At 39.6% G+C, this 27,302-nt stretch overlaps 1 protein-coding gene across 1 annotated transcript in view; it reads left to right on the top strand.

The window, feature by feature from the left end:
* Window positions 1-660: 660 nt before the first annotated feature.
* Window positions 661-27,302, top strand: part of MAP2K1 (mitogen-activated protein kinase kinase 1) — a 40,798-nt gene continuing 14,156 nt past the window's right edge. The window contains exons 1-5 of the mRNA XM_082322117.1: window positions 661-920; window positions 18,164-18,374; window positions 20,471-20,617; window positions 23,790-23,867; window positions 24,406-24,457. Coding sequence (XP_082178243.1) covers window positions 841-920; window positions 18,164-18,374; window positions 20,471-20,617; window positions 23,790-23,867; window positions 24,406-24,457 — 568 coding nt within the window. The 5' untranslated portion in view covers window positions 661-840. The remainder of the gene's footprint in view (window positions 921-18,163; window positions 18,375-20,470; window positions 20,618-23,789; window positions 23,868-24,405; window positions 24,458-27,302) is intronic.

A 27,302-nucleotide genomic window follows, 5' to 3' on the forward strand; every position in this document is an offset into this window, starting at 1 on the left:
GGTTTTAACGCTGGCAGCGCGGGCATTTCATTTTCATACTCATTTTACTACTTATAATTCGGAGTTTTGTAACTGTAACCCTCAGTTTCCGTTTTTAATTCAGGCGTTTACTTTGGGGAAAAATGTAGCCGCCGTGAGCGCCCCGACTGAGGCTCGCGTTGTAGTTACCGGTACGGGAGCTTCCACATGGCGGGCGAGGGAGATCCATAAACCGCTGCCTACGACATCGTTTGAACGACGGGGGTTTCTCTGCCGAGGAAACGGTGTCGCTTGTCGGGAGCAGCGATTCTTCATGGATCGCTAAGAGAATTCCCAAAACCCAAAGAAACCCAACCGGACGCAAACCCCGCGCACAAAACTTGAGGGCAAAGCCGGCGGCCGCGCGCGCTGCCGGTAGGGGCGGGGAGCGCCGCCCCCGCGCCGCCCCCGCCCGGCAGCTGCGGGCAGAGCGCGGTGAGGGCAGGGCCGCGGCAGGGCTTCGCTCCCCGCGGGGCGCATGCGCCCGGCCGCCGCGCCTGCGCGCTGGGCGGGCCGGGGCGGTGCGCGCAGGCGCGGTCCCGCAGAAGGGCACATTTTGAGCCCGGGCAGTTTTCCCCGTCGGGAGCTGACGGGAGGGAGCTCGGCGCTGCTCCGCCGGGGGAGGCCGGCGCCGGGCGGGAGGGAGGGGCGGCGGCGCGGCCGGGGTCTGGCGGCGGCACCGGCCTGCTGAGGAGGCTGCCCGCGGGGGCACCGGCGGCGAGGGGAGCCCCCGACTTTGCTCCGCCGCGGGAAGTCCCTCGAACCTGGCCGAAGTGGGGCCGGGGCTCCGTCCGTTACCCTCTGCGCCGTCTGGGGGCGAAAATGCCGAAGAAGAAGCCCGGGCCGATTCAGCTCAACCCCGCTCCGGATGGCTCCGCCGTCAACGGGACCAGCTCTGCCGAGTGAGTGAAGCCGGTTGGGGGTGGCCGGGACTCCGGCGGGGCTGCCCGCGCCCTGCGGCGGCCGCCGTCCCGCGTCCCTGAGGTGACGGGCGCGGCCGCCCCTGCCGCAGCCTCCCCGCCGCCCGGAGCGCTCTGCCGCGGGCCGGCCCCCGCGGAGCCGAGGCGGTGAAGTGGCACCGGCGCTGCTGGGTTCATTTCTCCTTAAGCCGTCTTGTTTTAAACCGGCACGGCCCGGTTTCCAGAAAGATCAAAATTATTGCTTGCGGGGGGGCGTACGCCCCCTTCGTGGTAGCTGCTAAGAGTCTCCCCAACGGAATAAGTGGACGGTGTCTTCGGCAATAAATACACTTCTGTCAGATTTGAAAGGTAAATAAGCTGGGGAAAAATAGAGGAAAACTTGTATAACTCTCTTCTCGTAGTCCGTAATGGTATCTGCTGATTTCTTAGATTATATAATTATCTAGTAAGTGCCAAATTAGACATTTCCAAGAGCCTATTTCATAAATGCGTGTCTGTGAGAAATTATATTGAAAATCCCAGATTTGTAGAAAAGGTGTTCTGTTTTTCCTCCTTGGCTTTAAACCAATCTAACGCTAGCTTTAGTAAATCTGTTTTTTAGTAATTAGCGTGTAGTGCTAGGCATGTCAGTGAGTGCGTTTGGAGAAAATGCTTCTGAGCTTTCCTGTGTGTAATACAAACACTACGCTGTATAAATGTGTGGAAGATAGGTCTAAGCTAATCACAGGTACACTTGGGAGAAAAAAAAAGACTGACAATTGGATTGTTACGTGTTGCCTCTGAAGCCTCTGTTGAGCTCATGGATCTGGGTGAGTGCTGTGGCTTCAGTTACGCAGATACAGTGCCAGCACCCTGAAGTAATGAAGTGTTATAAAAGGAGCTTCTTTGAGGTTAACAGGTCTGTGTTTACCATTTAAGTTGTAGATGAAGGTGACGGACTAGCTCCTAACTGAGCTTTGAAATAAAGATGCATCTTGGAAGAACAGATTCCTGCCCCTGTATGGTCAGTTCAGTCTTCTCTTGGATATGTACCACCCTGGCAGAGGGTATGCGAGACAGAATTGCAGTGAGACGTACAAGTCTCAGGCTTTAAAGTGTTCTGCATGTATCGTTGCTGCCACATTTTCAGACAGGCTCAGATCTCATTTAACCACCCAAACATCTCAAAAAAAAAAAAAAAAAAAAAAAAAAAAATCAGCATCTAACACCTCCAGCTGTGACATTTCTAACAAACTCTTTTGATGATTAACTGAGAGATGAGCTGTTTAAAAACTGTTATTTGGCAGGAGTTACTAATTGTATCTAAGTATTATGATCTGAATATTATGCAGTTTTTATTCTGGATTGATGGGGGAAAATACTGTTTTTATATTTGCCTGTATAGCACTTTCCAGTTGATTTTCTTCAAGGTAGTTGGGGATATGTTGATTTAGTCTTCAGGGATCCCTATTGTCTTAGTCTTGTTTTACAGAATAATTCTGATATACCTATCACTTGCTGATTTTAGTACCTGAAGTTAATCACCAAACATGCAATATATTAAACATTGTATTTCTTCACCAAAGAAATGTCATTAATTTTATATTGCTTTTACATGTCTGATACTCATTTACTTGTTGGGAACCTTTGGAGACTCATGGGAGTCTTGAGTCTTGTTTACACTGATGAATTATCGTGCTTCATTTTCTGTTTAGTATCTTGATTTGTTCGATATGTGTGTCTCCTAGACTTCTGCTCTTTGTCATGTGAAAGATCTTATACCCAGCTTTTGCTAGGCTTAGAGATGCATCAAGTATTTTTAAAAGAAGTAGCTCAGTGAAAGTAAATCCAGCAACCTGTTGTCCTATAAACAGGCAGAATTAATTAGTCGTCGAAATATCCCCTCATCCTGCTAATATTAAATCCTCATTGTGAAAGATTTCAAATAGCAAAGAATAGTTGCATCAGAATTTGGAAATGTGTTTGGAATTAAATTGAAAACTGTTTTGTTTTTCTTTCTCCATCTGTAGGATTGTTTCTTTTTCTTTCCTCTCCTGCTCTGTGCTTTTTTTTTTCTTCCCCCCTTTGGTTACTGCTTGAAATCAACAGTAGAGGTGTCTGTCAGCCTGTATACAATGTCAAGCGTTTCAAGTATGCTGTGCATCTGTGGACTACCATATTAACACTTTCTAAAGCTCTGTTCCTGGTATAATGGAATTTTGTCTGTGTGAGTCTCCAGTTACTTATTTGCTTCCACCATACACAAACCTGTCACTTTGCAAATGATCTTGGATGCTTCCCTCTCAAGAGAAAGAATGAAAAGAGCTCAAATTACTTAGCCAAGTAAGATGAAGATTCAGAGCGAGGTGGTATGATTGCTGTCTGTAAGCACGTGAAGGACCTAAGCATCCAGAAGAACGGAAGTTATTTAAGCCCGAAGGCAATGTTGGCACAAAATCAAACGGATATAGATTGGCAGTCAGTAGTTGTATGCTGGAATTCGGAAACTTTCTAGCTGTCAGAGGTGGAAGGTTCTGTAACATATTCTGACGGGTATTTGACCCCCAGAATCTTTCGCTAATTTTAAAATATTGAAGCTTAATACTTTCAGGAATGAGTACATATGATACTTTAACTTCCTCACAGAAAGGAAGGGGAAAGGGAGGAAATGAAAGAAGAAGGGACGGGATGATTCAGGATGTCCTGCTTTCCATTCCTGTCTTGTCTTCTGTCTTCATCCTTATTTGGTGATGGGAGCTCAGTGACTAGTGTAAGAAAAAGCTTATGGCGTGAAATGTAGGGCTTTAAGAAGTATGTGCATGAGACCTGATTCTCACTTGCATTGACTTTGGTGTTTTGGTTTTGCTTTCTTTTTTGGTACCCTGGCAAGGTACTATAAAGGAGAATTAGGGTACTTACAATTTAAATATATGTATACTGAATATTTTCATGAGAATTTCACTATGTTTCTCCCTGACAGCAATTTTTGCTATTTGTAGCTGTTACTTTAATTATTTGTGCAGGATGTTGCGGTTCTCTCTGGGGCCTTCCAAATCCCTAGCTACCCTGCTGGACAATAGAGACAACTTAATAAAAGATTTTCCTATGCTGTGAGCTTCACTTCTGTTTTTGACGCTTCCTGCTGAGAAGCAGTTGCACAGAGAGAGTTGAACCTGTGCTGCTGCTCTTGAGCTCCTGTTGCTTCAGATCATCAGAACGAAACCAAGATGACGTTGGCCAGCTGCAGGTTTAATTTCATTCTGGTACTTTTGCAGCTGCACAGTTATACCTGTACAGAGATCTTCGCAGAGAAAACAGGGAAAAGCCTGAAAGAAAATTAATAAAAGGAATAATTCTCTTTTGACTGAATGCACTGGGATAGTTTACAGTCTTAATAGCCAAAAGAAACAAGAACAAAATCTCCACTTTCTGGTCCTTTCACACTTTTGACTCCCTGTCCCTTTGAATATCTGACAGGTGTTACTCAATTTCTAAGTTTCTCTAAATCCAAGCTAGACCCAGAACATGAAGTAGAAGCTCCGCAAAGAAGCAGGAGGGTAGGTTTCAAGATAATGCCTATTTCTGTATTACAGTAAGTTTTTTGTTCATGTGAAAAGAAAGTTACTTCATGTCATTCTTTAATTGCATCTTCACAAAAAAAGTAAGCAGAGGGAAGGGTCATATTTATAACAGGAAAGTTAAATTGATATAAAATGCCAGTGAAGACAAAGTGCAACTAGTTTTTAGCTTGCTGTAGGTAGTCCACTAAATGCCAGGCAAGGCATGTATGGTGGTATGTACAGACCATGCTGAAACACAAGTTCCACTGTCTTGTCTCAAATAGGATTTTATATTGAGGTATGTCCTAGGTGTTTGGTTTTTTGTTTGGGTTTGTTTTTTTTTCCTGGGGTGAAAACATAACATTAAACAGCCACCTAACTGTTCTCTCACACGGCAGAACGGAATAGGGGCACCTTATTGTTCCCCAACTCTGGTCTCTGCTGGTTTCTTTGAAACATTAAGTCTTATAATCGCTCATCACTGAGTACCTAAACAGCTGATGCTATTATGGGCATATCAGATTATTACTGATTTGTAACTGCTTTTGCTTCTTAAAATTGATGTTTAAGGAGATCCAAATAGATGCTTGATCATTTTTTAAAATGCAAGACCAATATCTAAACGTGGTTAAGTTACTTAAAGTGCTTTTGGCTGAGATGGCGCAAAATGCAAGAGTTCTATAGTTACAGCCTTGTAATATAAATTTTTTTAAAAATCGGTACTTTTCTCTTTTGTATTCTTCAAAACCTATTGTCTGTAAGTTAGCCTACATAATGAGTTTTGAAGTGTTCCACTCACCTCAGGAAAGTGTGTTAAAATGTATTAGTTAAAATGCCCATGTCCGCAAGTACACATATAGAAAAAGATTGATTAAACCTGTGCCTTGAGATCCTAAATTATGTTTAATGAGATAGAATGTCCTGGCATATAATGTAGACTATATTCACAGCCTATTTTAGAAGTGCTTACTTGAAAAAGTGAAATAAATAGTCAATACAACATATTTTGTCGTAGAGCACAACAATCCACTGAGCCACCAAATGAGCATTATTTAGTTCATTTGTCTGTCATGGAAGAGATTACGGCTGCGGTTAAGAATGCGTATTAATGTTTGTCACTGCTTAAAACTTCTAATTACAGAAGAGTCACTTTATGATTACTTTCCCAGTACATCAGTTACATTTGGATATCTACAAACGAACTGCACTAAAGCCTTAACTTTTTACCTTGTCTGAGTAAATAAAGACAACTTCCCTCTCTCTGGTATTATAACTTGAACCTTCCAGAAGTGCCTGGGCCTTTGAATACAAAAATGAAAGCAATTTTTTTTGAGCGCCACTGACTTTTTGTGTTGTATAAGCATTCATATGGAAAAGGTGCTTGGGATTGAAACCTCTCTTTTTTTAATCTGTTTAAAGAATTCCAAAATATGCCAACTGCGTATGTGTTTTAGGAACTGGTATCTCCCAAATGAAGCCTAAGCTATGATCTCTGCTCTGGGAAGACAGGACCAGACCAAGCAAATCTCAGATGTGACATGGCGAGGTATAATATGAGGAAGAATGAGCAGAGTAAGATTATATTCTTGGTGAGGAGGACTAAGGATGGTATGAAGGGGCGCTTCTATTTTGTGTTTAATTAGATAAAAATGTAAAGAAAAAAGTAGAATGTGGAATTTGCATCTCTGTAGAGAACTAGGTCTTTTGAGAGGAATTTAAGAAGATACTGTCTATAGGTCTTTACCACCTTAGGAACTGTGTTTCTTTAAGGGACGTGGCCTGAAAGAAAGTCCAAAGACAACTGAGTGAAAACAGGTCATCAGATATGGTGCTGCTGTTATCAGTGGTGCTTACACCCACGATGAGCAGTTCTGGGTTTTCTTTTTTAAGTCTTAACTATAGTACGTCTGTGCCTCGGAACTGTTCAAACCAAAGAGTAATTTTGTAGAAGTGAATGACTGGCAAAATCCAGTCGTAGGTTAAGAACCGCAGTATTAATGAGTCAGCTTTTTCTTGTTGCTTTTTGCTGTTTATTCTGGTTAAATTGCATTTAAGGTCATGCATTTAAGGAAGCCCCTGAAAAGCTGACATGACCTCCAAGTACAACTGCCTGTATTTGATAGTCAAAGAAGAATTTGGGAATTATGCAAAACTGGTTTGAACTTCAATTTGTATTGCAATTTGCAAAATAAATAGTTGCTTACTTGCTATGCATCTTGCAATTTTCATGTTTTTCGATATCTTTCTCAAGGGAGCTTCACTTTGGGCTTTGTAGGAGTAGAAAGGCAGATTGTCTCCCATCATCTATAGTGTGGGGGTTTTTTTGTTTTGTTTTGAGCTTTTTTGGTCTTTAAGTTTGCATTGTAACATGGAGCGGCATGAGGGGGGCAGCAGAACCGGTGAGCTGTTTCCCAGTAGACCTTGTTCCAAGAGGATTTGTCCTCCATGGAATAATTTTTTTGTCAGTTTTCCTAGATATGAGTTTAGATGAAATGAAAGGAAGATTTTCAGAGTTGTTGATTTTAATGCTTGCTGGGTCACTTCTGCCTTTGTTTTGGGGGAATTCTTTTCTTTGTTTTTAAACCCAAGAAGTCTCTGAGGAAGGACAGCCCCTCTATGGAATTCCTTTGACTTCAGAGGAGCTTTGCGCATGTGTGTAGTGTTCTGGAAGATTAGGTCCTGGAATTTTATGACTGATCTGGCTGCATTGCAGTTGCGTTGCGTATGTATATGGAATTACTGCAAACTTGTAAATATTTTTAAGAAAAAAACTTCAGAAACTTTTTTTTTTTCATCTCCTACTAACAAAGAATTAACCAAGCTTACAAATGCACGTGGTATGAGAGAATGCATTTTGGGCAGGCAATAATAAATGCTGGATAATTCCAAGAAAACAGTGAGCCTTTTGTTATTCACAAATCTTCCAAATTTAGATTAAAACGTACTCACTCATAGCATTCTCTTTAAATGTGCATGAGCCTGTGCATAGTCCTTCGTTGAATTAGAAATAGCATTTTAATGACACTTAAGAAGCTAATAGAACACATGATGTGTTATAATAAAATAGTGGAAAGTAAGAGCCTGCATCACCTTACTAACTTTTTTATATTATTTCTGGATGCGTGTGCTGAAAAAATTTACTAAGTAAGTGTACACAATTAGTACAGAAATTAACACAGGTGGCAAATTGACCTGTGCTGTTCTCACTTGATAGGCAGCTTTTAGTTTACACTTACGGATGTAGGAAAGACTTTAAGACGCTTAATACTGAGGTAACAGTAAATACCAAGTCTTGTTATGTACTTATATTTAAGCGTAATGACGGTAATGGAGTCATCCTTTACTTATTATGATGTTGTCTTTGTTCAAAAAGCATAAATCAGTTTAGGAGAGTTAAGCAAAAACTAGGTGTAGAAATAAATGTTGCGTTCCAGTGAGGCAAAAGGTAAGGAAAATGCAGGCTGTAAATACGGATCCAGCCGCTTTTCCTTTTCTGTCCCTACAGCACCAATTCTGTAGGTGTGATTTCACAAGTAAGCATGTACAAGATCCTGCTCCTTCTGAAGAATTCCTCTCCTCTCCTTGCTGTGCCTGTGTTTCCCTGATGCTTTCCTTGTATCAGCTCTTACAGTGAGTCAGGTGTGCATGCTGATGTGACTGAGAATTTACCCACCAAAGCAGCCCAGATTAGTTTTCAGAGGACTGTCCTCTTGTGCTCGCAGCAGCATTGATGTAGCCACATGGTGAATTTAATCAGGGAAATAATTTGGCTGAAAATTTGCAGTATTTTTTAGTTAATTTTTAAGTGGATCTGTTACCTGTATTGGTTACTTAGGAATGAATGGCTAGGGGCAGAATGAGCCAGAGTCACCTCCTTTGGCAGGAGCCCAGGCTTTCGCAGGATTAAGTGACAGTGTACTCAGAGCCTGAGAGATACTATTGAGATATGCTGAAATTCAGTAATTACAACAATTTCTGAGTAGCACATCTTTTAATTGAAGAGTCTCAGGTCTGTGTCTCAAGAGGAACAGATTACCTCTGAGACCTGCCAGTGTTATCTAGTAGCCAAAGAAGGCTTTTTTAAAAAAAAAAAAAAGATTGAAAGGGACTAGGTAAACCCAATATGTAGTTGAATTGTTAGGCATAACAACAGCGCTACTGTTGTTAATCTGGGCAAAGGGTCTTTGCTTTAGCACTGGCTTAAAAAAACCCAACACAAAAATTGTGGGGAATTTACATGAGAGAGGAAATACATCAGCCAGTTATTTGAGTGGATATGGGCTAAATATTTCCATGTATACAGGAGAAACATTCTGAAATGAACTGGGGAAGGGATTTTCTCTTATGTATGGTAAACCTAGATGTTCCCTTTAAATTATTAAGTTCTAAATTTTCCAGTAAAAAAGCTTGCCCTGCCCCCCCCACCTTCTAGCCTGTGTTACCCTTTTTACAGCTGCATTTGTTCTCCCATCATTGCCCTGGGGATTGACTGGGCTTTATAAAGTGTACAGATCCCGCTGCCAAAACGCAAACATGTCTCTGTGAGGAAGCAATGTTAGCTGGCAAGATCAGTTTCTAGCTTGCTAAATTTTTTGGGAGTGGGTTCTTTCTTCCAAAGATATTTTAATTTTTTTTTTTTTGAAGGAAGCAATGGAAATTTTTTTTCTGAAGAGTTACTAATGCGTTGCTAGAAATTAGCAATCAATCAGATGACTTCTGATTTATGTTCAATATTACTTAGACAAAGTCTTGATTATACTTTGGAACGAATGTGCAAGTCTTTCTGCCAGTTAGTGCCCACAGGAACTGAACAACTGGGAAAGACTAATCCGCTCCTCAATATCTCTTTGCAAACATCTGTTGAGAAGCCGTTGTCATCCCGAGCCTTGTCTGAACAAGAGGAGAGTGGATTCCAGCAGAACATCTCCCTACTGACAGCTGAGGATGTGGTCCTTCACCTGGATTCAATTGCCTCGCAGGCATCCAGCAGAAGGAAGTATTCAGTGATGCCCTGACTGGGTGACACAAGCAAAAGGAATAAGAATGGAAGCAGATTATTTTACTTTACAGTTTGAGACCTGGGACAGAGATATTCCAGCAGTGTGTGATTCTTTGGATGAACAAGTATCTTCTTAACAATCTACTTAATGGTAGATTCTTCTTCTTCTTAAAAATCTACAATGTTTTTTTTAACAAAAAAAAAAAACAAACCAAAAAAAACCAAAACGCACAAAAAAAAAACCCCCACAAAACATTGAAACTTCCTGGCAACTTTTCTTTCTTTCAGTGTTTTTTTACAACTCAGCGTTTTTCTCTGCTTTTCTAGAACTTTTTTCAATGTGATGGGAAGATGAGTCAGCAGACTTAATGCAGCAAATATAACAATCGCAGAATGCATTTGGGGGGGGGGGGGGGGGGAATATTCTGTCCGGATATAGATACGTGTGTGTATTTATATGTGAATATTTCTGTGTGTATTGGTACAGTCTATACACATATTAAGTAAAAAATACTAATTTCTTAATGTTCTGTGCTGTGCAGTCCGTCAATTTGAAATATAAGCAGAGACCTAAACCTTCCATCCATGCCCTTCTCTGAATCACAGTTATGGTGGCGGGGGGGTTATGTTTTCATCTGCACGTTCTGGCAATTTTCCTTCGCAGTCCCTGATGTGTTAACTGCACCTTTTGGTGAAGTTTGTGCTTCTGTGCTCCCTTCTCAGCTCTTGCACAGAAGGCGTCTCAGTTCTAATCCTGGCTTTTTTATGGGCCTTGTAAACCAGTACTGTAACTTCATCTTTTTATTATTATCGTGTCTCTCAAAGGCTGCATATCTACCACATAAGGGCGTCGTGAAGGTACTGTTACTATTACTGTTGCACATACTGATCCCTTGCTTTTATCATTAAATTTAAGCCAGAGTTCAGAGCCATAAAGCAATGGACAGGCAGGACTTGTGTAAGTACATGTGTCAGCTGATGATCAGAATTTTAAAACTTCTATTTATCCTCTGTGTCGTGTTTTAAATACTTGATACATAAGTTCCTTTTTCTGTCTATAAGGCAGCGTTAATTGCCCTGTGGCTCTTTTGTTCTGGTTATGTGTGGTGCTGGCTAGGAAAAATCAGTGGTAGGTGTACAGATATTTATGAAAGGGAGATAGAGAACTTGGATTTTTGGTTCTGGAGGTTCAACTCTTGAATTTCTTAATTTGAGATGGCAGAGTTTATTTGTTGTAAACTTTGAATTCAACACTACAGTAAGTCCTGAGGAAGCCTTTTAACTGGGGGGGGGGAAACAACAAACCACCGGTTGCATTGTTTAGCCACAGAGCTAAATATGCGAAAGGGGCGCCTGAGCCTTGCTGGCAGCTGCTGCCACCCAGGGTAAGGGGCTGTGACTCCAAGTGGTGGCTGGGAACAGCTGCAAAAACATCTGGTAGGAAGAGGCACCCAGGGCATGAATCTGAGATCTGTCCCTTTGCGCCACTGCTCGCATCTGCGGCTTTACTCTCTTGGTGAACTCTGTCTTCAATTCAAACATGTTATTTGGCATGCTTTGGCTTATTTAAGAAAAAATAGTCTGACATGTTTAATGGGGTAGTGGTTAGGCTAAAGCAAAAGAGGGAGCAAGCTTAAAGCAAAGATTCCTACTCAACAGCTCAGCCTATAAGGAGTTTTTGAAGTTGAGGTGTCCCATTGGTGGAGGCTCAACAGGAGACCCAAAGTATTTTCTTCTTTAAAATACATGCCTTTCAGCTTTAGAAATATGAGAATTCTTACGTTGAATTAGTCTAGCAGGATACTTTTTTGGACAGAACAATACTTTCCTAATAGTTTTGTTTTACATACCTTTTACTAAGACATAGATTTTAATGAAATTGTCTGCCTCTTATTCTTACTGGATATTTTTTTTTTCTGGCAGTATTAAACCTCAAAAAATGCCCTGCCATGTCTGTTGCATCGTGAAAGTAGAACGGTATTTTCAGATGTTAAAATTCGTGCTAGAAATGAGCAGGTGTATTGGGCAATCATGTATCCCACCTAAAAGTAAGGGTAATTTATGAAGGACCTCTAACATGTTACAAGAATTGGAAATAAGCAGGAATTGAAAAATAGTGTTTTTTTCCAAAACAAGGCTCCTTTGCACTTACAGTGAGTTGGGATCTTTTGGAGTTGTTGTTTTAACTGCAGGTTTTATGAGGCTGCACTGGAGTTAGCCCAGACATGGAGACACCTGTGCAGTAAGCTATGAGACTGCTGTAATTACTTTTATCTTCCATGTTATTCTGTGAACTGTTCTTTGTTAAAGGAAAAGTTAAATAAAAATTTGTCTTATTGCCCGGGTTTGGCACAGTCATGCAAAATAGTAGTCCGTCTTTTCAAAGCTGCAGAATGTCTTCATGTTCCTAATACTTTATTTCAGCTCCCTGATTGAGGTTGTTCATGGAAATTATGTAGTGAACTGCCTACTTTCTTCTCTAAATTGACAGTTGTGTAGGCTTGGGGAAAGCATTACTGTCACTGTTCTGGAAAACAACCCCCAAGCCTGTATCCTCGTGTGACAGTAGATCTGAAAGTGAATGTACTTCTTTATGCTTTCACTCATACTAATTGTTCAGCTTGCAAAACTGATAGTAATAACTTTGAACAACTATTGGACAAATTACTGTTAAAGACTGTGTCAGGCTTTTTTTTTTCCCTCTGTCACATTGTTTTCTTCTCTCTCTAAAGTAGACCTCAGGGTTGAGTGCAGCTTTAATGTAGGCTTTAGGGTTGAGTATACGATTAACTTGTCACTAATATGGATTAATAAAAATTCTCAAGAATTTGGAGTATTATTAGTATGAATTAAGAATAAGGATTTATTTTCTGTTTTTGTTATGATATAATGTACTAGCAGACTAAAGGCAGCATTTCTCTTCTCGTTACTGGTTCAAAGAGAGCAAGTATGCTCTAAAATGTTAACGCATCTCTTCCAGGAGTGCTTTCTTCAGTGCTGGGGTGGCTGCCCCCAAAAGTGTGAACTGAGAAGGATCTTCTTGCCCTCTGCCCATCTTTGTGTATAGGGTGAGAGCACTCTGCAGGGTCTGTTATTCCTCCCTGCCCAACCGGCGTGTAGAAAATACAGGTTTGCTTAGTATCCCCTAACTCGCTAATAGGTACCTACAGTGCCCACCGGTATGTGATATGCATGTTTACAGGGGTTATAAATCATGGGGGTTTTGAGGTTTAAAAAAAAGTTAGTCTGAAAAAACCTGCAACCAAACCTTAAGGGAACAGTATGATAGGCTTGAAAAGTGACCTGGTAGCCTGGCGAAGTGATGGTATTTGTGACGTATCTTGTCCATTCAGGAGTTTGTGGATAAGACCGTGGCGTTGAGTCTGAAAAAGCTCCCAGTATCCCATGCTGTGATTCTCCTCAGAAAATCTTGCTCGCTCTGTGATGTTCCACAAACTGGCTGCAGAAGGGGTGGATGTGGGCCGCCCCAGGATGTCAGATTGCAGTTGTCTTCTGGCCCCTGAAATGGGGGTTTTGCAACATGTGAATTGACAGTAAGAGAGGTGAAGTTTCTCCGCCCATCAGAGGGTCATTGTTTTGTGGGGAGGTGGGGTGCAGCTGCGTGTGTTTGGGAGGAGACTGCACTCTGATTCAGTTCTGTTCTGCCCTCATTTTAAACCGTTGAGGTTACAGAAGTGCCACATGACTCCGAGGACACTGCACTGTCAGCGTATTTCCTTGAGTACAAAAAGCAAGAAGTAATGTTGGCCTCATAGGAAGGATCCTACGTGATCAAGTGCGGGTGGAGGTAATTCCCCCTCTAGAGCACCTGGTACCTGGTGCTGCACTTGGAGGGGGGAACCCTGAGTGTATGTGTGTATATATATATAATTTTTTTTAACTTTGCATTTTGGAAGAGAGATCTTGTCATAATCATATCTGAAGTCCAGCGGTTAAGATACTACACTTTCTGCAGTGGTATCATCTGCTAGCTATATGGCATGTTTATCCGTTTCTGCTCGCTGAGTAAGAATATAGCGATAGTGTTCTGTGAAATTACACTGTTTCTTTAACAAATGGAGAAAACAGCACTGACCTCTCTGCGGCTTCATTCAGATGATCACATTACGAAAGCTGGATTCTTTCCCTAGCGCAGTATGTTTACTATGTGCTTGGCTTTAAAACTGATAGCAATAAATTAAATGATAACCTATTGCTGTAGAGTAGTGCTTGGAACAGTGAAGCGCTGAGGTGATTTGATGATTTCCTGCTTTGATGGAACTCTGGCAAAGGCGTAGCGCTTTGACAGTGAAAAAACAACTCCAAGACTGCAGCAGGTAATGGTGATGAATTTTAATAGGAATCTTTGTCTCTGAAGAAAAGTTTTATATAAGATTAAGTAACTACTGGTGCTCCTTCTGGAGGCAGACGTTAGCACACTAGCATGCTGCTACTTATAGCTACCGAAGCTTCCTTAACATTTTCATGGTGTCCCTAGTGATGAACTGACTTAAGTATTCCCTCTTCTGTATTTTGTATGTGTTAGTTTAGTTTCACTTGTAAAACTTCATATGCAATGATTTATTTATCCACCTGTTTATCCGCTTTGCACTGCAACTTGGCTGTGATGCTTTTATATGGTGATGGTCCAGATAAGTCATAGTTACCAGTCAGGGGACGGTATTCTTACAGTAGTTCGAGTTCAAAACTGAAACTACCCGAGTCCTGCCTCCTAGAAATACTGAAGTAGATTACCACCACCAATTTTGATGACACAAATATTCTTTTTTTGATTTATCTATTTACATTTGAAATTGATTAATATTTAGTGCTTCAAGCAAAGGACCAGAATGAAAAAAAAAATCAATTCTGTCCTGATGTCTGTCATTCAGTTATCATAAAACTAACTGAAGATGTTACTTATAGTTACATTCTGAATAGTAATTCTGACAATGCATTTATTGGGTTAATACCTTTCACAAAAAGTCTTCAGATTAATTTACTTTATAGTTGGAGAATTGGTCCTGAAAAATTCAAGTGAGATCTGACAAGTTCATTGCTGTCATTGTCTTGCACGTCACTGCAAGTAATGAAGGTTTTACCTTTAGAGCTTAGAACATTCTGATGATTTTGCTGGTGGCTACATTCTAGATGGAGAAACCTGATGTGCTGAGATTCATGGGACCAATACTTTTCCACCTGTGAGAGTCTTTGGAATCTTCTGACGAGTGTTTGAGCAAGGACCCCAACAAAACTTACACTTTCAAGCAAGGAAATGCCTGTATTTGAAGCGAATGCTAAGTTTGTTGAGATTGAAATGAGCAATGTAAAGAGCAAACAAACAAAAACCAATGCCCCCCCCCCCCCCAATCCCTCAGCTTTATACAGATGTACATCAGACTAATACAGATGTGCTAAATGCTCTCCTAGCAAATTTTTTTACTAAAGCCATCAGCATGACCGAGTGTTTTGCTTCATCACGCTAGCATTTTGTCTGCTCCAAGTCATGTGCTCAAGCTTCTCTGTGTTGTCTCCAAACCCAGAAAACGCCTTCTGCTTGAGAGAAAAACTGAATAGTTGTTCTCTTCAAAGCAGAGCAAGAAAAGCCTCACTGCATCCTGTTTCTGTGTCTCTAGTTTCTTTATTTTTCCGAATGAGCATCCCTACCTTCTTCAGTAATCCCTAAAATGACAGCAAGTTCCTTCTCAAAACTTGTAAATAAAGATAAAGATCGCTTGTTGCTGTGGCTTACTGGGCCAGATTTTTCAAAGGAAACTGAAATTTCCTGTTAACGTCAGATTTTTTGCGGGAGCATTTGGTTCCATTTTGGTGTTAAGTCCATATGCAGACCTCGGAGAGAGCTAAAGCTGTTGCTTGCTGAGCTCCTCTGAAAATCTGGCCCCGTATATCAAAAGGGCATTTAATATTGAAATACTGTGTTTGGGAGCTTGATATATTTGTATTTCAGAGACTTTTAACTTAATTCAACAAAACTGTTGCTGTTCAGTTATTTGGATGTTCCTTCAAATTCTGTTTTATGCTCTAAATTGTCTTGGCTTCTTTTGAAAGAGAGATCCAGGTAGTGGCTGCTGAGCTCTTGTCTATGTGATCCCGACTTCTTTAAAGCAGTGACGCAGAATAGTAGGTCTGTCTCTGCAAAAGTTGCATCCAGTAAGACTGCCTCCTTGATTTCATATGTTCTGTAGGCCATATTTTCTGGGCAGTCGTGATTTTGATACAAGCAGAGGGTAAAAGCAGGTAAAAGGCACTATGAAAAAAGCTTATTTTTAATGACTGAATGTGGACTATGAAGTTGCTCTGCTTCTAGTATAAAGAAACACTTGAAGGATACTATCTTGGTAAGTGGCCGCAAAAATACCGGGGATCTCTGTTCTCCATTTCTACTAGCTGTTTAGGGTTTTATAGAATATAAAATAATCTGTACTTTCTAAAAATCCCAATGTTTAACATACTGCTCAATAAAAAAAATACTGATTTTATCTATCTGTCAAGTGCGTGTAGAAAGCTTGCTGTTGTTCAAGCCTGCTGCAAGAGCGAACCACCTGAGCAAGCAAGCAGCGTGTTCCCTGCCTCGCAAGTCACCGACCAGAGCACTTCACCGCCTCGCTGGCCGCGGGCGGTCCGATGCGGGGAATGTTCCAGAGCGCCGTGCTGGCAGGGTCTGTCAGTGTATGTTCTTTGAAAAACATAAGTCTTCTCACAACAGTAACCTTCTAGAGTAAAATACAGAGTTTGCGTCCAGCATTCATTGTTCCGGAGCTTATTGTAGGAAAGTCAGGGGTGTTTAACTTTGCTCCAATTTTTATCTTGCGATCATAGTATAAGAAGAGCTAGTTCAGCTGTGTTCTAGAAAAGGCACACATTACTTTGACTTCAGGCTGGGATTTGTTTGCTTTACTGGGCACACTTGAGGGGGGAAAAAATAATCCAGTGATTAATTTGCTTTCTGTTTTGCATTTTAGAAGTTAGATTTCAAAAATGTGTCTCTTAACAGTTCATCTTTAAAACAGAGTCTGTAATTCAGATTAACTTGAATATTCCTATAAGTCATGCTGATCTACATGGGGAAATTTCTCATCGTGGATACTCTAGGATATTTGTTGCATGATTATATTCCAGTATGATTATACTGGTAGAAAGCAAGGTACGAGGACAGAAATAAGAGTATGTTTCTCTTTGTGGGTAGCCTGAAAATGAAGTATCTGCACCAGAATGAAATTATTTTTATATTAAGACAGACACGCTTATGGTAGTATACCTACAGTAGAATAAGTACATCGAAATTTACTGTCTAAGACTGTTTTGGGTTTGAGCAGCATTGCCAAATTACATTTGCTCGGGGTGAGTGTTTTGTGAAACTTGCTTACAAGTGTTGCATGGTAATTTTATGCTTGAACTGGTAAAATGTCAAAATAACAGACTGAACAGAACTCACCTTTCCATCAAAGGTCTCATTCTATTTCCTCTATTTAGCTCTTCTAAGCATTATCACTTCCGAAGTTAGCTTAGCAATTGCACCCTGTCTAACATATTTAAACTGATAAATGAAGTAGGAGTGCGTCATTGCTTAAACTTTCAGAGTGATTGTGTAGTAAGGAAGAGCTGTGAATATTTATATTATTTTTATTTGCCTCGATTAAACCTTAGATACAGTCAAACCAAGATTGTTATCCTGCTTGGAAATGCAGGCTCTCTAATGAATGAGGGTTTCATCCTCTAATTCTGTGTTTCCATTGAGTCTGGGGGTTATTTGCCATTGCTTCTTGGAGAATCAACCTTCTGTCTTCTTACCTGAGCAGCACCTTATTGGACATTTGGAGAATGTCTCTTTGTACAGCACGTTTTAAAAGTAGACATTTTATGAAGTGATGAATAGAAATAGTTTTCTTGATTATTGGTGAAATTATTTTGGTTTTTTTTTAATGGGAAGAGGTTCAGGCTCTGAAGAAGTAGATTGTGTTTAAAGTATTTCTATTTTGTATTGCTTAATGATGTTAAACCTAGGTTTCTAGTAGATGTGCCCTTAAACAAAAGAAAAAGTAAGCTTAAAACCTTTGGGCTGTTCCTTTCCTCAGTTAAACTAAAAAAAAAAAAAATCTTTGTCTCCAGTGGCCATGTTTTTAATGCAAGTTTGTTTGGCTGTGTGTGATAACTTTTTACTGGTATCTAAATAAGAAGCTTCTGAATGGATTATTAGTTATATAGTTATGTGAAAAACAGTAGATAAAACATTGAGACAAACTCTGTAGGAGATTATAACACAACCCTTGAAAATGCGAAACTAAAAATAGTGTGGAGTGATGTGGTGTGATTCATGAGATCTCTGATCATAACTGCCGAGTCATTAAGCCACTCCTGTAGGTAGTGAAACTTCAAGTGCATGAATTTGGACAGAACCTCAAAGACAGGGAAAGTGAGTATCATCTGTTTGTGTTTATGTCATTGTTTTATCTGGAATAAAATACTGTTTACTTAAATCGGAGTTCCAATAATATGTGTGTTTCATGGGGATGACTGTACAAGTCGAGTCCTTCTAGATAATGTATATAGGTGCAAAAATGTAGTGGATTTAATCTGACCTCAACACTGTATTGCTCTTCCTCTTGCAACACTGCTGGGTAAGCTCAGACAGCTTAATAATCATCTATTCTTTCTCTGTTGTACAGAACAAATTTGGAAGCACTTCAGAAGAAGCTGGAAGAACTAGAGTTGGATGAACAGCAGCGAAAGCGCCTTGAAGCTTTCCTTACCCAGAAACAAAAAGTTGGAGAGCTGAAGGATGATGACTTTGAGAAGATCAGCGAGCTGGGAGCAGGAAATGGCGGTGTGGTCTTCAAAGTATCTCACAAGCCTTCTGGTCTCATAATGGCAAGAAAGGTGAGTGCCCCAAAAATAGGAACTTAGGGATGACTTTTATTAAGGAGGTTGTATCTGATGAGATCCAGTGACTTTATTTAGAGAATAAGTGGTGTTCACGTACAAAAAAAGACTAATGCCAACTTCCAGAGAAGTTGATGTGTTTCAGAAAATAGGAAAGGTTGCACTTGCTTATCCTAAACTTGCCAGTTTTTCAGAAATAGCGTCCCATGTGTTAGTAATGAAAGGATAGGCATTAATTCCTCCTTTTTTCTTTTTTCTTTTTTTCCCATTTTGACAAATATGATCTTTTCAGCTGGGTATGTATCTTCTAAAGAAAATGTGGTAGACTCACTAAGGAGTAGGAGGCCTAGAAGAAGTTACTGAAAGGTATAAATTAGGGAAAGTGACAATATCCTGTATTCTGGGCCATAAGTTTAGAGGAATGGAAAAGATAGCACCTGTCCTAAGATGGTCCTTCACAGCTGCAGACCAGAAAAGGGCCTCTGGATGATACTGGAAAAAATGAGAACTCAAAAACTGAGAATGAAGGAATACATTGGAGTACAGTGAAGTCTCCTGTTTTATAGTTTCATCATGGGGTGCAGGTGGCTTCTGTGCAAAAAGGTACTTGTCCTTCTGGCAAGAGTATTTTTCAATGATTCAGGTTTATGCTTTACAACCAATAGCAGTTGTGACCTGGTTTGTAAGAGAACTGAGATTTTTTTTTTTTTAGCAGAAATAGCTTGATGTGTTAATTCTCATTTTGTTTATGTGAGGAGCCTTCACTTTCTCTCAGTATCCCTGGGAACCAAATCCAGTAAGGGAAATGTGTCTCTGGTACTGCCTGATTATTTCTGTTTGGGTACCTCATGCCTCGTCCTTCCAGGAGCGAAGTTCCTTGCACAGGTGGCACTTGTGACGAGGCAGCGTGTCAGGGAATATGCTGTTGTGCTGCAGCGGGTGAGGCGGCAGGCTGCTGCGGTTCGTGGGAAACAGAACCTAGCCTTTGAGAAGGATAAAACACAGGTCACGCTCAAATCCCAGATCCTGTTGTAACACTAGACTGAAAACTTCCATTTTTTTTTTTTAAATGGACAAGTTGAAAGACTTCAGGTATTTCTCTTTTTAAGAAGAGTACACGGTCATCTTCAGCAAAACTAAAGGAAAATGTGCATGTACTGGCTTTAAGAATAAACCATGTTCAGTACACTGACAGTTTGGAGAGATGCAAAGAAAAATGCCCGTTTCCGAGGCGTGAGAATTACAAAATGTACAAATCGCTGAGGTTTTCTTGAACTAAATCAATTTAATTGATTTTTTCCACATACTGTGGGTTTAACAGGAAATTTTGCCCCAGTTTATTGATATTTGATGCAACAGAGATGTTTGCTGAACTACAGTTTTTCTTTCTTATATTGACTAAAATTTGATTTCCATAATGTCTCTTAATGTTCTCTTTCACAAAAGAAATACACTTCTTGTATTGTATGAGAGAAACAGTCTAGCAGAACAAAGGATTTTATGTAATCTCCCCTTCAGATTTAGTTTCAGTTTGGAGAGTTTTTAATTTGAGGTTCAGCTCATTCCTTCCACTAATGCTTTACAAACACCTGTGCAGATATTTTTCAGCAGCTGCTTCTGAGTCAGTATGTCTTTGACACATTTCCTTTAGACATTTGTTCATGGCTTTTCTTCAACATAAAGAGCTTAAGTTTCTGAACTATCCATAAAAAACAGATAAGTGAAGAAAATGTGCTGGAACAAAAAGTTTCTGATAGAGAAGTATTTCGTGAAAAGAAGAGATGGAAATCCCACCTTTTCATGGCTGCTGATGTTACAATTTTCTCATGCTGTATTGTAGGGTTTTCTTTTCCCTTTGCCACTAAGAAAATAAGGACGGATTATTTTACAGTTAAGTCATAGAATAATTCTGGGTGGAAGGAGCCTTGGGAGGTCACGTAGTCCAAACTCCTGCGCAAAGCAGTCAGCTACAAGATCAGAGCAGGCTGCTCAGGGCCTTATCTATCTAAGTATTGAAAACCTCTCTGAACAACCTGTTCCTTCTGAATGGCACTTTGCCACTGAGGAAATAATAAGAGTGGATTATTTTACAGTTAATTCATCTAGAGATCAAGCCGGCTATTCGAAACCAGATCATTCGTGAGCTGCAAGTTCTACACGAGTGCAACTCTCCATACATAGTGGGCTTTTATGGAGCTTTTTACAGTGATGGAGAAATCAGTATTTGCATGGAACATATGGTAAGTACATATAAATCTGTCTTAGCTTGAATTTATTAACAGACCATTAATAGAACCTGAGTGTCCACAGGACCGAAGTTAACAAAGTAGACTTTCCTGCATGAATCAACAATCAAATACTATGTTTTGGATTTACTCTGCAGATCTGAGGCTGGGATTGATATGATCTGTTTAATCCCCTTCTCCAGTATCTGCTCTTCTGTAGAAGTCTAAGCTGTACAAATGTAGGCTTCCAATTGCTTCTCCTTTATCCGTGGTCCTTTTTGCTTTGTTTTATTCAAAAATAGTTACCCAGTTCTGCTACTTAGACACTTGTTCTGATTTGGGTTTAGTTTTGGTTTTATGCAGAATGGACCAGATCCCTCTGATACCACAGCTGTGTAGTCCTTAGTAGCTATGATGATGAGAATTTAGTTTATTGTTATTTAGATGAATCCATATTTTGTCTCCTTTTTTCAAATTCTACAGAAAATGCAAACATAAAGAATAGTGCACAGGAAGTGAACAAGCCCAGAAGGATCTTACACAACTTTTTTTAATGCCAAAAATATTTTTAACGGTGTTTCATTTTAATAGAAAAGTACACATTCTTCTCGACATCTGTTTGCTTTTCTCTAACCATATGGAGCCAAACACTAAAAGTAAATTTTCTGTAATTAAAGGTCAGTCAAATTTTTTGCCTCACTTGCTTAGTAGAGGATGTTTTTAACAATATCAAATACAATAAAACTGAAGACCTTTTCTATTTTTTTCCCTGAAAAAAAAATGTTTCTTTGGAGAGAAACCTTATTTTTTCTGGAAAGTACATGTGATTGTTCTAATGCTTCTCTGGTCTTCTCTTACGGAAATTTTTAGAAGAAATCGATGGTTGCCTAGGAACGAGTGATCATGATCCAGTTTTTAAGCATGTGCTAGCCGAATAGAAGGTGTGCATACCCCAAAATACAAACGACTGTTGGGAAGTATAAAGAAGTTAGTTTCTCAAAATTGAAAACAATAATGAAAAATAGAAAAATAGATATTAAAAACTACTGTCTGGGCATTGTTTCAGAGTACATTATTAAATGTCACAAACGTGCACATCTGCAGTTGCTAAAAGAGCACGTGTGTTAACGCATGCCAAAAAAGAGATGGTGGTGGTATATAATTACATGTAGAAATAAAAGGCCTAAAGAATCTCAATTTGTCTGTCAATGAGAAAATTAACAGGAGTGATCAGGGTTTGCAAGTTCCTAAGCAGGGAATGATATATTTGACAGCAGACATCTCTTCAATTTAAGTGAAGGCAGTATGAAATCTGGTGTTTCAGTGCCAAATCTGGTCTAAGTCAGACTGGATACAAGATTTTACACATAGAACAATTGATCAATAAGATATGAAATAGAAAGTGGATTATTTAAACTGTAGTCTTAATTAAGCCATTAAGCTGTTGGTTTAATGCAGATCATTAGGTGGAAGGTTTTGGTCTCCTTTTGGATAAAAGATTAGATGAGAATCGCCATTGTCTTTTTTGTGCATATCTTTCTTTCAATTACTGCCAGTCAAAATTCTTATTTTTAACAGTGAGTTACAAAACATAAGTATGAATATGAACAAAAAGTTGGAGGTGGAAAAGGCATAGAACTTGAAGATTTGAGTGTTTGGTATTTTTAGGTACATAAATTCAAAATCAATGCATAACTTTGCTTAGCAGCAGGTATTTAACAGGCAAAAGGATTGGAGTCTGCTCATGAAAGACACAGAAGGTTGCAGCCAACACGAGGCAATTGAGTTGTATTCAGCCTCTTCCAGGATTGCAGCTAGTTCTCAGGAAGAGGAAAAAAAAATTTTTTTCAATATGAAAACTTTGTTAATACACTGGTGTCTCAGCAGAGACAGCTGTCCAGAAATGCAGACTGGTTATACAAGAGATTTATATAGACCTTTTATTCCGTTGGTGTATTTTTAATCAAGTGTGGTGTATGTGGGTGTATTTTCTACAAAAATACATGATCAAATAAGTATTTATATACTTTTCTTCGCATAAGAGGTTTTACGTTTTAGTCCTCAAATAATAAAACTTCGCATTCTCGCTTTTCTCTTTCCGTGTATAGACGGTGATGAAAACTTCCAAGGGATAGGTTAAGGCTGAAGGCAATTACTTTCTCAAGTTGTCTTGAGTACTGGAAAATATCAAATGCTGATCCGGACAACAGGATATTGTTTTTTAATTTGAGAAATAACTTTCTAATTTGTTTTTCAATTGTATATTCTCTATTCTAGAGAATCTAGACCTTAGGCACAAACCTATTGTTGAATCAGTTGCTAAAAACAAATAGCTTTTTTTTTTTTTTTACAGTTTTCCTTCTCAGAAGCCCTTAGCAACAGTGGAATATATTTGACTTTGCTGGGGGTGTGTGTGCATGCATTCAATTTATTTAACCTAATACGATTAGCAAGACTGTTACTTACCATGAAACTTTAAAAACATTTCTTCCTATTTTGGTTCTTTGAGAGCTCTGCCAAACCAACCCTCCATCCTTGGAAGCTGACGGAGTCACCCCAAACATGCAGAACTAAGAGAGGCCAACTTTCTCTGTGTAGGATTTTATCTGGGGGATGAGGGGAACAAGGATCTGCGTTTAACTATCATCGTGGGGTGTCACTAGCATGCATTATGTTCAGGAAGAGAACTCTCTCTTTTCCAGTGTGATGAAGTTTCATCCTTGTAATCAGGATTGTAAAATCTTCTATGCTTCTTCAATCCTCCTCACTCTGCCTTTGGAGAGGGAGAGAGTATCAGAGGATGGCTGTGTCAAGAAAAAAATGCATGTTATTGGTTGGTCTGAAAGTTACAGAAATATGTAAAATTCCTAATGCTTGGTCAACAGCTGTTTGTGGACAGTGCTTCCATACTAGTGTTGCCATGGTTTGGCTCTTGTTAAGGCAGATCATTGTGTGACGTGTTTACTTGAGTGGATGTTGTTACTGGCCAAATGTTTGTTTAAAATAAACATAAAACTGACTAATTCCTATTTAGGAATGATTTCTTTTTTCCAGATATGCACCATAACAATGTTAAATCAAACATGAAAAGCAACACTTTTCTCACAAAATTTAGGCTTCAGACTTCAGTTTAAAATGTTTTAGAGTCATTTGATTAAATCTTGACTATTCAAACATTTGTTATTAGGATGGCGGCTCCTTGGATCAAGTACTGAAAAAGGCTGGAAGGATTCCAGAGCAGATACTGGGCAAAGTTAGCATTGCGGTAAGTGCGTTCGTCGCTCTCAAAGACTGGAAGCGGGTACGTTTGCGTCTCGGTGTGGTAATGCCAGATCCAGGAAGCTGCCACTTCAGGACTGAGGGATGTGAGAGAGAAGTATTACCGGATTTTTTAAGTGCATTGCTTTCATTTAAAAAGCAGTCTTTGTACATGTCATTTGGTAGCTCAGGGCACTGGAATGAGTAATACATTCTGTTGTGTTTGCTTTGATTTTCTGCTTTTGTATCAGCTGATGCTTCTGGATAAGAACAGAATTAACGTTTCATTAAAAATTTTGAACGTTACCTTTTCATATCTATTGTGCAACAAGCTGTGTATGCAAAACTTCCAGTAAGGGGTTGGTTGACTCTGTTTTCCTAGTCTGAGCTGGAGGTACAAATTAAAACAAAATATGTATTTGCAGTGATTACATTTTAGGATTTCTGTTATAGTTATGTTGCATTCAGTTGGAATTCTTGTACAGACAAAGCATGCAATTATCTGTTCTGTTTCATAAATCGAAAATTTTTTTGTTTGTCTTTAGGTAATAAAAGGACTCACATATCTGAGAGAAAAGCATAAAATAATGCACAGAGGTGAGATAAAATTTTACATTGTAACTTTTCTTGAATACGATTTTTATTCAGGTTGAAATACTTGCTCTTTTGATGATTTGGTTCTTTATGCTTCAATATGACTTTGGTTCAGAGGGTTTTTCTCCAGGTAGTGTAAGGCAAACCATTTTTTTTTTTATCCAAATGCCTTACTATGACTATTGTGTATCTTCAACTTCTGCTATCTTACTGCAGTTTATCTGCATTTATAATCCATGCTAAAACCTGGTATGCTTGTATTATATGTGCACACAGAATTTCTGTCTGTGTTTGAAGCTGCTTGCTGCAGGAGTGACTTGGCTGGTTGGGAGTATGTGCTAGAGCTGGGAATCTAACTTGAGATCAGAAGTACTCCCTTTGCAGTAAAGATAGGAATACGTTGAAGGACCTAAGTGATTCCACCTCTGTTTCCCTTAAATACCAAATAAGTCTTCCTGCATTTTCTGGGAAGAGAAGAACACTTTTTCGGCACAAAATCGTATGTGATAAACTTCCAGGTAAACACAGACAGGTACAGAAGCAGAGGCTGCAGGCTTGGACAGTACTATGCACTGAAGAAGCTCTGAAGCATTTTTACCTGCAGCAGTGGCACTTGAGCCAAGTTAACTATTGCCTAGTGCGGCCGCGGTGAAGAGATCCCCTGTCTAGTATGGGTGTGGGCAGTCTCTTTCTTAGAAATGTCAGCACTTGAAATGAGGCAACATGTATGGAGGTAAGCTCTTTGTGTAGTTTCCGTTCTTGTACTCGGTTACGAGAGAGTGAGAAGCAGAAGGCAGTTAAGATACCTATGAATGGGGTTTTGTAATGGCATAATTAACTCTTTATGAAGAAAACTGTATTAAAAAGTATTGTCCCACTGTATCTGTTACTTCATTGCAACTGCTAGTTGTTTGATAACAACAGATCTATTAAGTGTGACAACAAAATCTTTGGAGAGATTCACAGTGAAAACCTCTGACCTAAAATTAATTTGGCAGTTCAACATTCATTATTGCCATTAAAACTTTTAAAAGAAAGTCACTATTTCTACCAGCTGTCTTTCATTCACATGCTATTTATAGACATCTATCATGCAGAATCGCATCTTACTTATACTTCAACAATTTTAAAAACATGGTGAAGCTATGTAAAATGAGAGCATTGCTTCTACACTCCTGGGGTCTTTAGTTACTTTGTTGAAAAATAAATGCCCTGCCTTATTTTCAGCTTATAGTTGCCCTTTTTAAAATCCAGCTCTTTCATTAACCTGTTGCATGTTCTGTTAAACAAAAATGACATTTGATATGGTAAAGTAAGAAATTCCATTATTCCTGACGTGAGTGTAAATTGGAGACTGGAGATGGAGCACTTCATGATTTTGTTTGAATGGCACTATTCATTGCAGTGATTATGCAATATGTATAAACCATGCCAACTGTTCGGTGAGTTTTGTACCGTACGAGATCCATCTTCAGATTGTAAAAATATCTTCATCAGACGCTAATACGTGTCTGAGTTTACATTTGTTGGCTGGACCAAAAAGAGTAATTAGCAATCCTAGTTTATACAATCTGTTGTAGAATCACCTTTCAAATGAAGTAGACTGTGTTTATTACACATTTCTGTTGGTGTAGGGTTTTTTGGGGTTTGTTTTGTTTTGTGTGTGGTGGGGTTTTTTTGTGTGTGTTGTTTTTTTTTTTTTTTTAAATGCTCAAATATAGCTCCGTTCTGGAGAAAGGAGACTGGAGGGAGACTCTGTAAAGATTTCTCATGGTAGCTGCAAAGTCATTTGTTTCTGAACAGAGCATAAGGGAGACTCCTGGGAAAGAGATCATCTTACTTTAGGGCACGCTGGAAGAGCGACTATTATATCTTGCAGTTTTCAATTCAGCCACAGCACTTGTTTGTTACGACATTGGTTGCTTGGAGGTTTTTTTAGGTTGTTCTTGCTCAGCTGGCTGCTGAGACAGCAATTTTTTAAATTTTTTTTTCAGTTTTACAATCTATAAATCTGATAAATCCAAAATAAAGCCCTTCTGATCTTGTTTAAGTGCAGCTTAACCTCACAGTATTGCCTACATCAGAGATTACGCTTTAAGTGCATGGACCAACAAAAGTTCCTCTTCTACGTTGCTTCCCATGTTGCTGGATTGAATGTGCCCTGCAGTGTGAAATTCCATGTACAAATTGTGATTTTTATTTTTTCAGCTCAGTTTTCATGCTGTGTGCTCAGGCAACATCAGGAATACATGACCTTATACACTTTTTGCAGAAACTCCCATTGAAATGCGTGATGTCTGATAAAGTGGGAGCCAAAATGATATTTTGGGAGTTGATCATAGCTAGTGCTAGCAGGTAAAAGGAAAAACAGCGAGAACAATGTTTCCATCTCTTGGCATATGGAGCCACTTGCTGGCTCCTATCTTTGATGCTGTCCACCAGCCTGTCTGTTTTACAGGTTGCCCTTTACTTGTAGACATCCATATGGGAGTTGGACCTGACGTATAAGCTGCCACACTAGACTGAGCTGTTACAGCTTAGCATCGTAGTTGAGGAGGGCCCTGGTTCAGCTTCCTGCACGTCACATTTATGAGCAAGGTGCTGTCCTGCAGCGTGAAGTTCTCTTCTGGAGGTTGACTGATGCTCAGCTGCATACTGGCTGCAGTGTTGTGTGGTACTCTGTTCTTAAGGAGGGACTGGCAAGTGGAAAAAATGTAATACATGAAAAGTATGTAGACTGAAATGGCGTCAGTAGAGTTTAGTGTTGTCAGAACATGCTTAGGTAATGCATGTCTGAATGTTAAACATGGCTTCAAAATGTGAGAGTACCATTCTAAATGTACTGACT

Source organism: Platalea leucorodia, assembly GCF_965183815.1.
Source record: "Platalea leucorodia genome assembly, chromosome: 9".
Lineage (NCBI taxonomy): Eukaryota > Metazoa > Chordata > Aves > Pelecaniformes > Threskiornithidae > Platalea > Platalea leucorodia.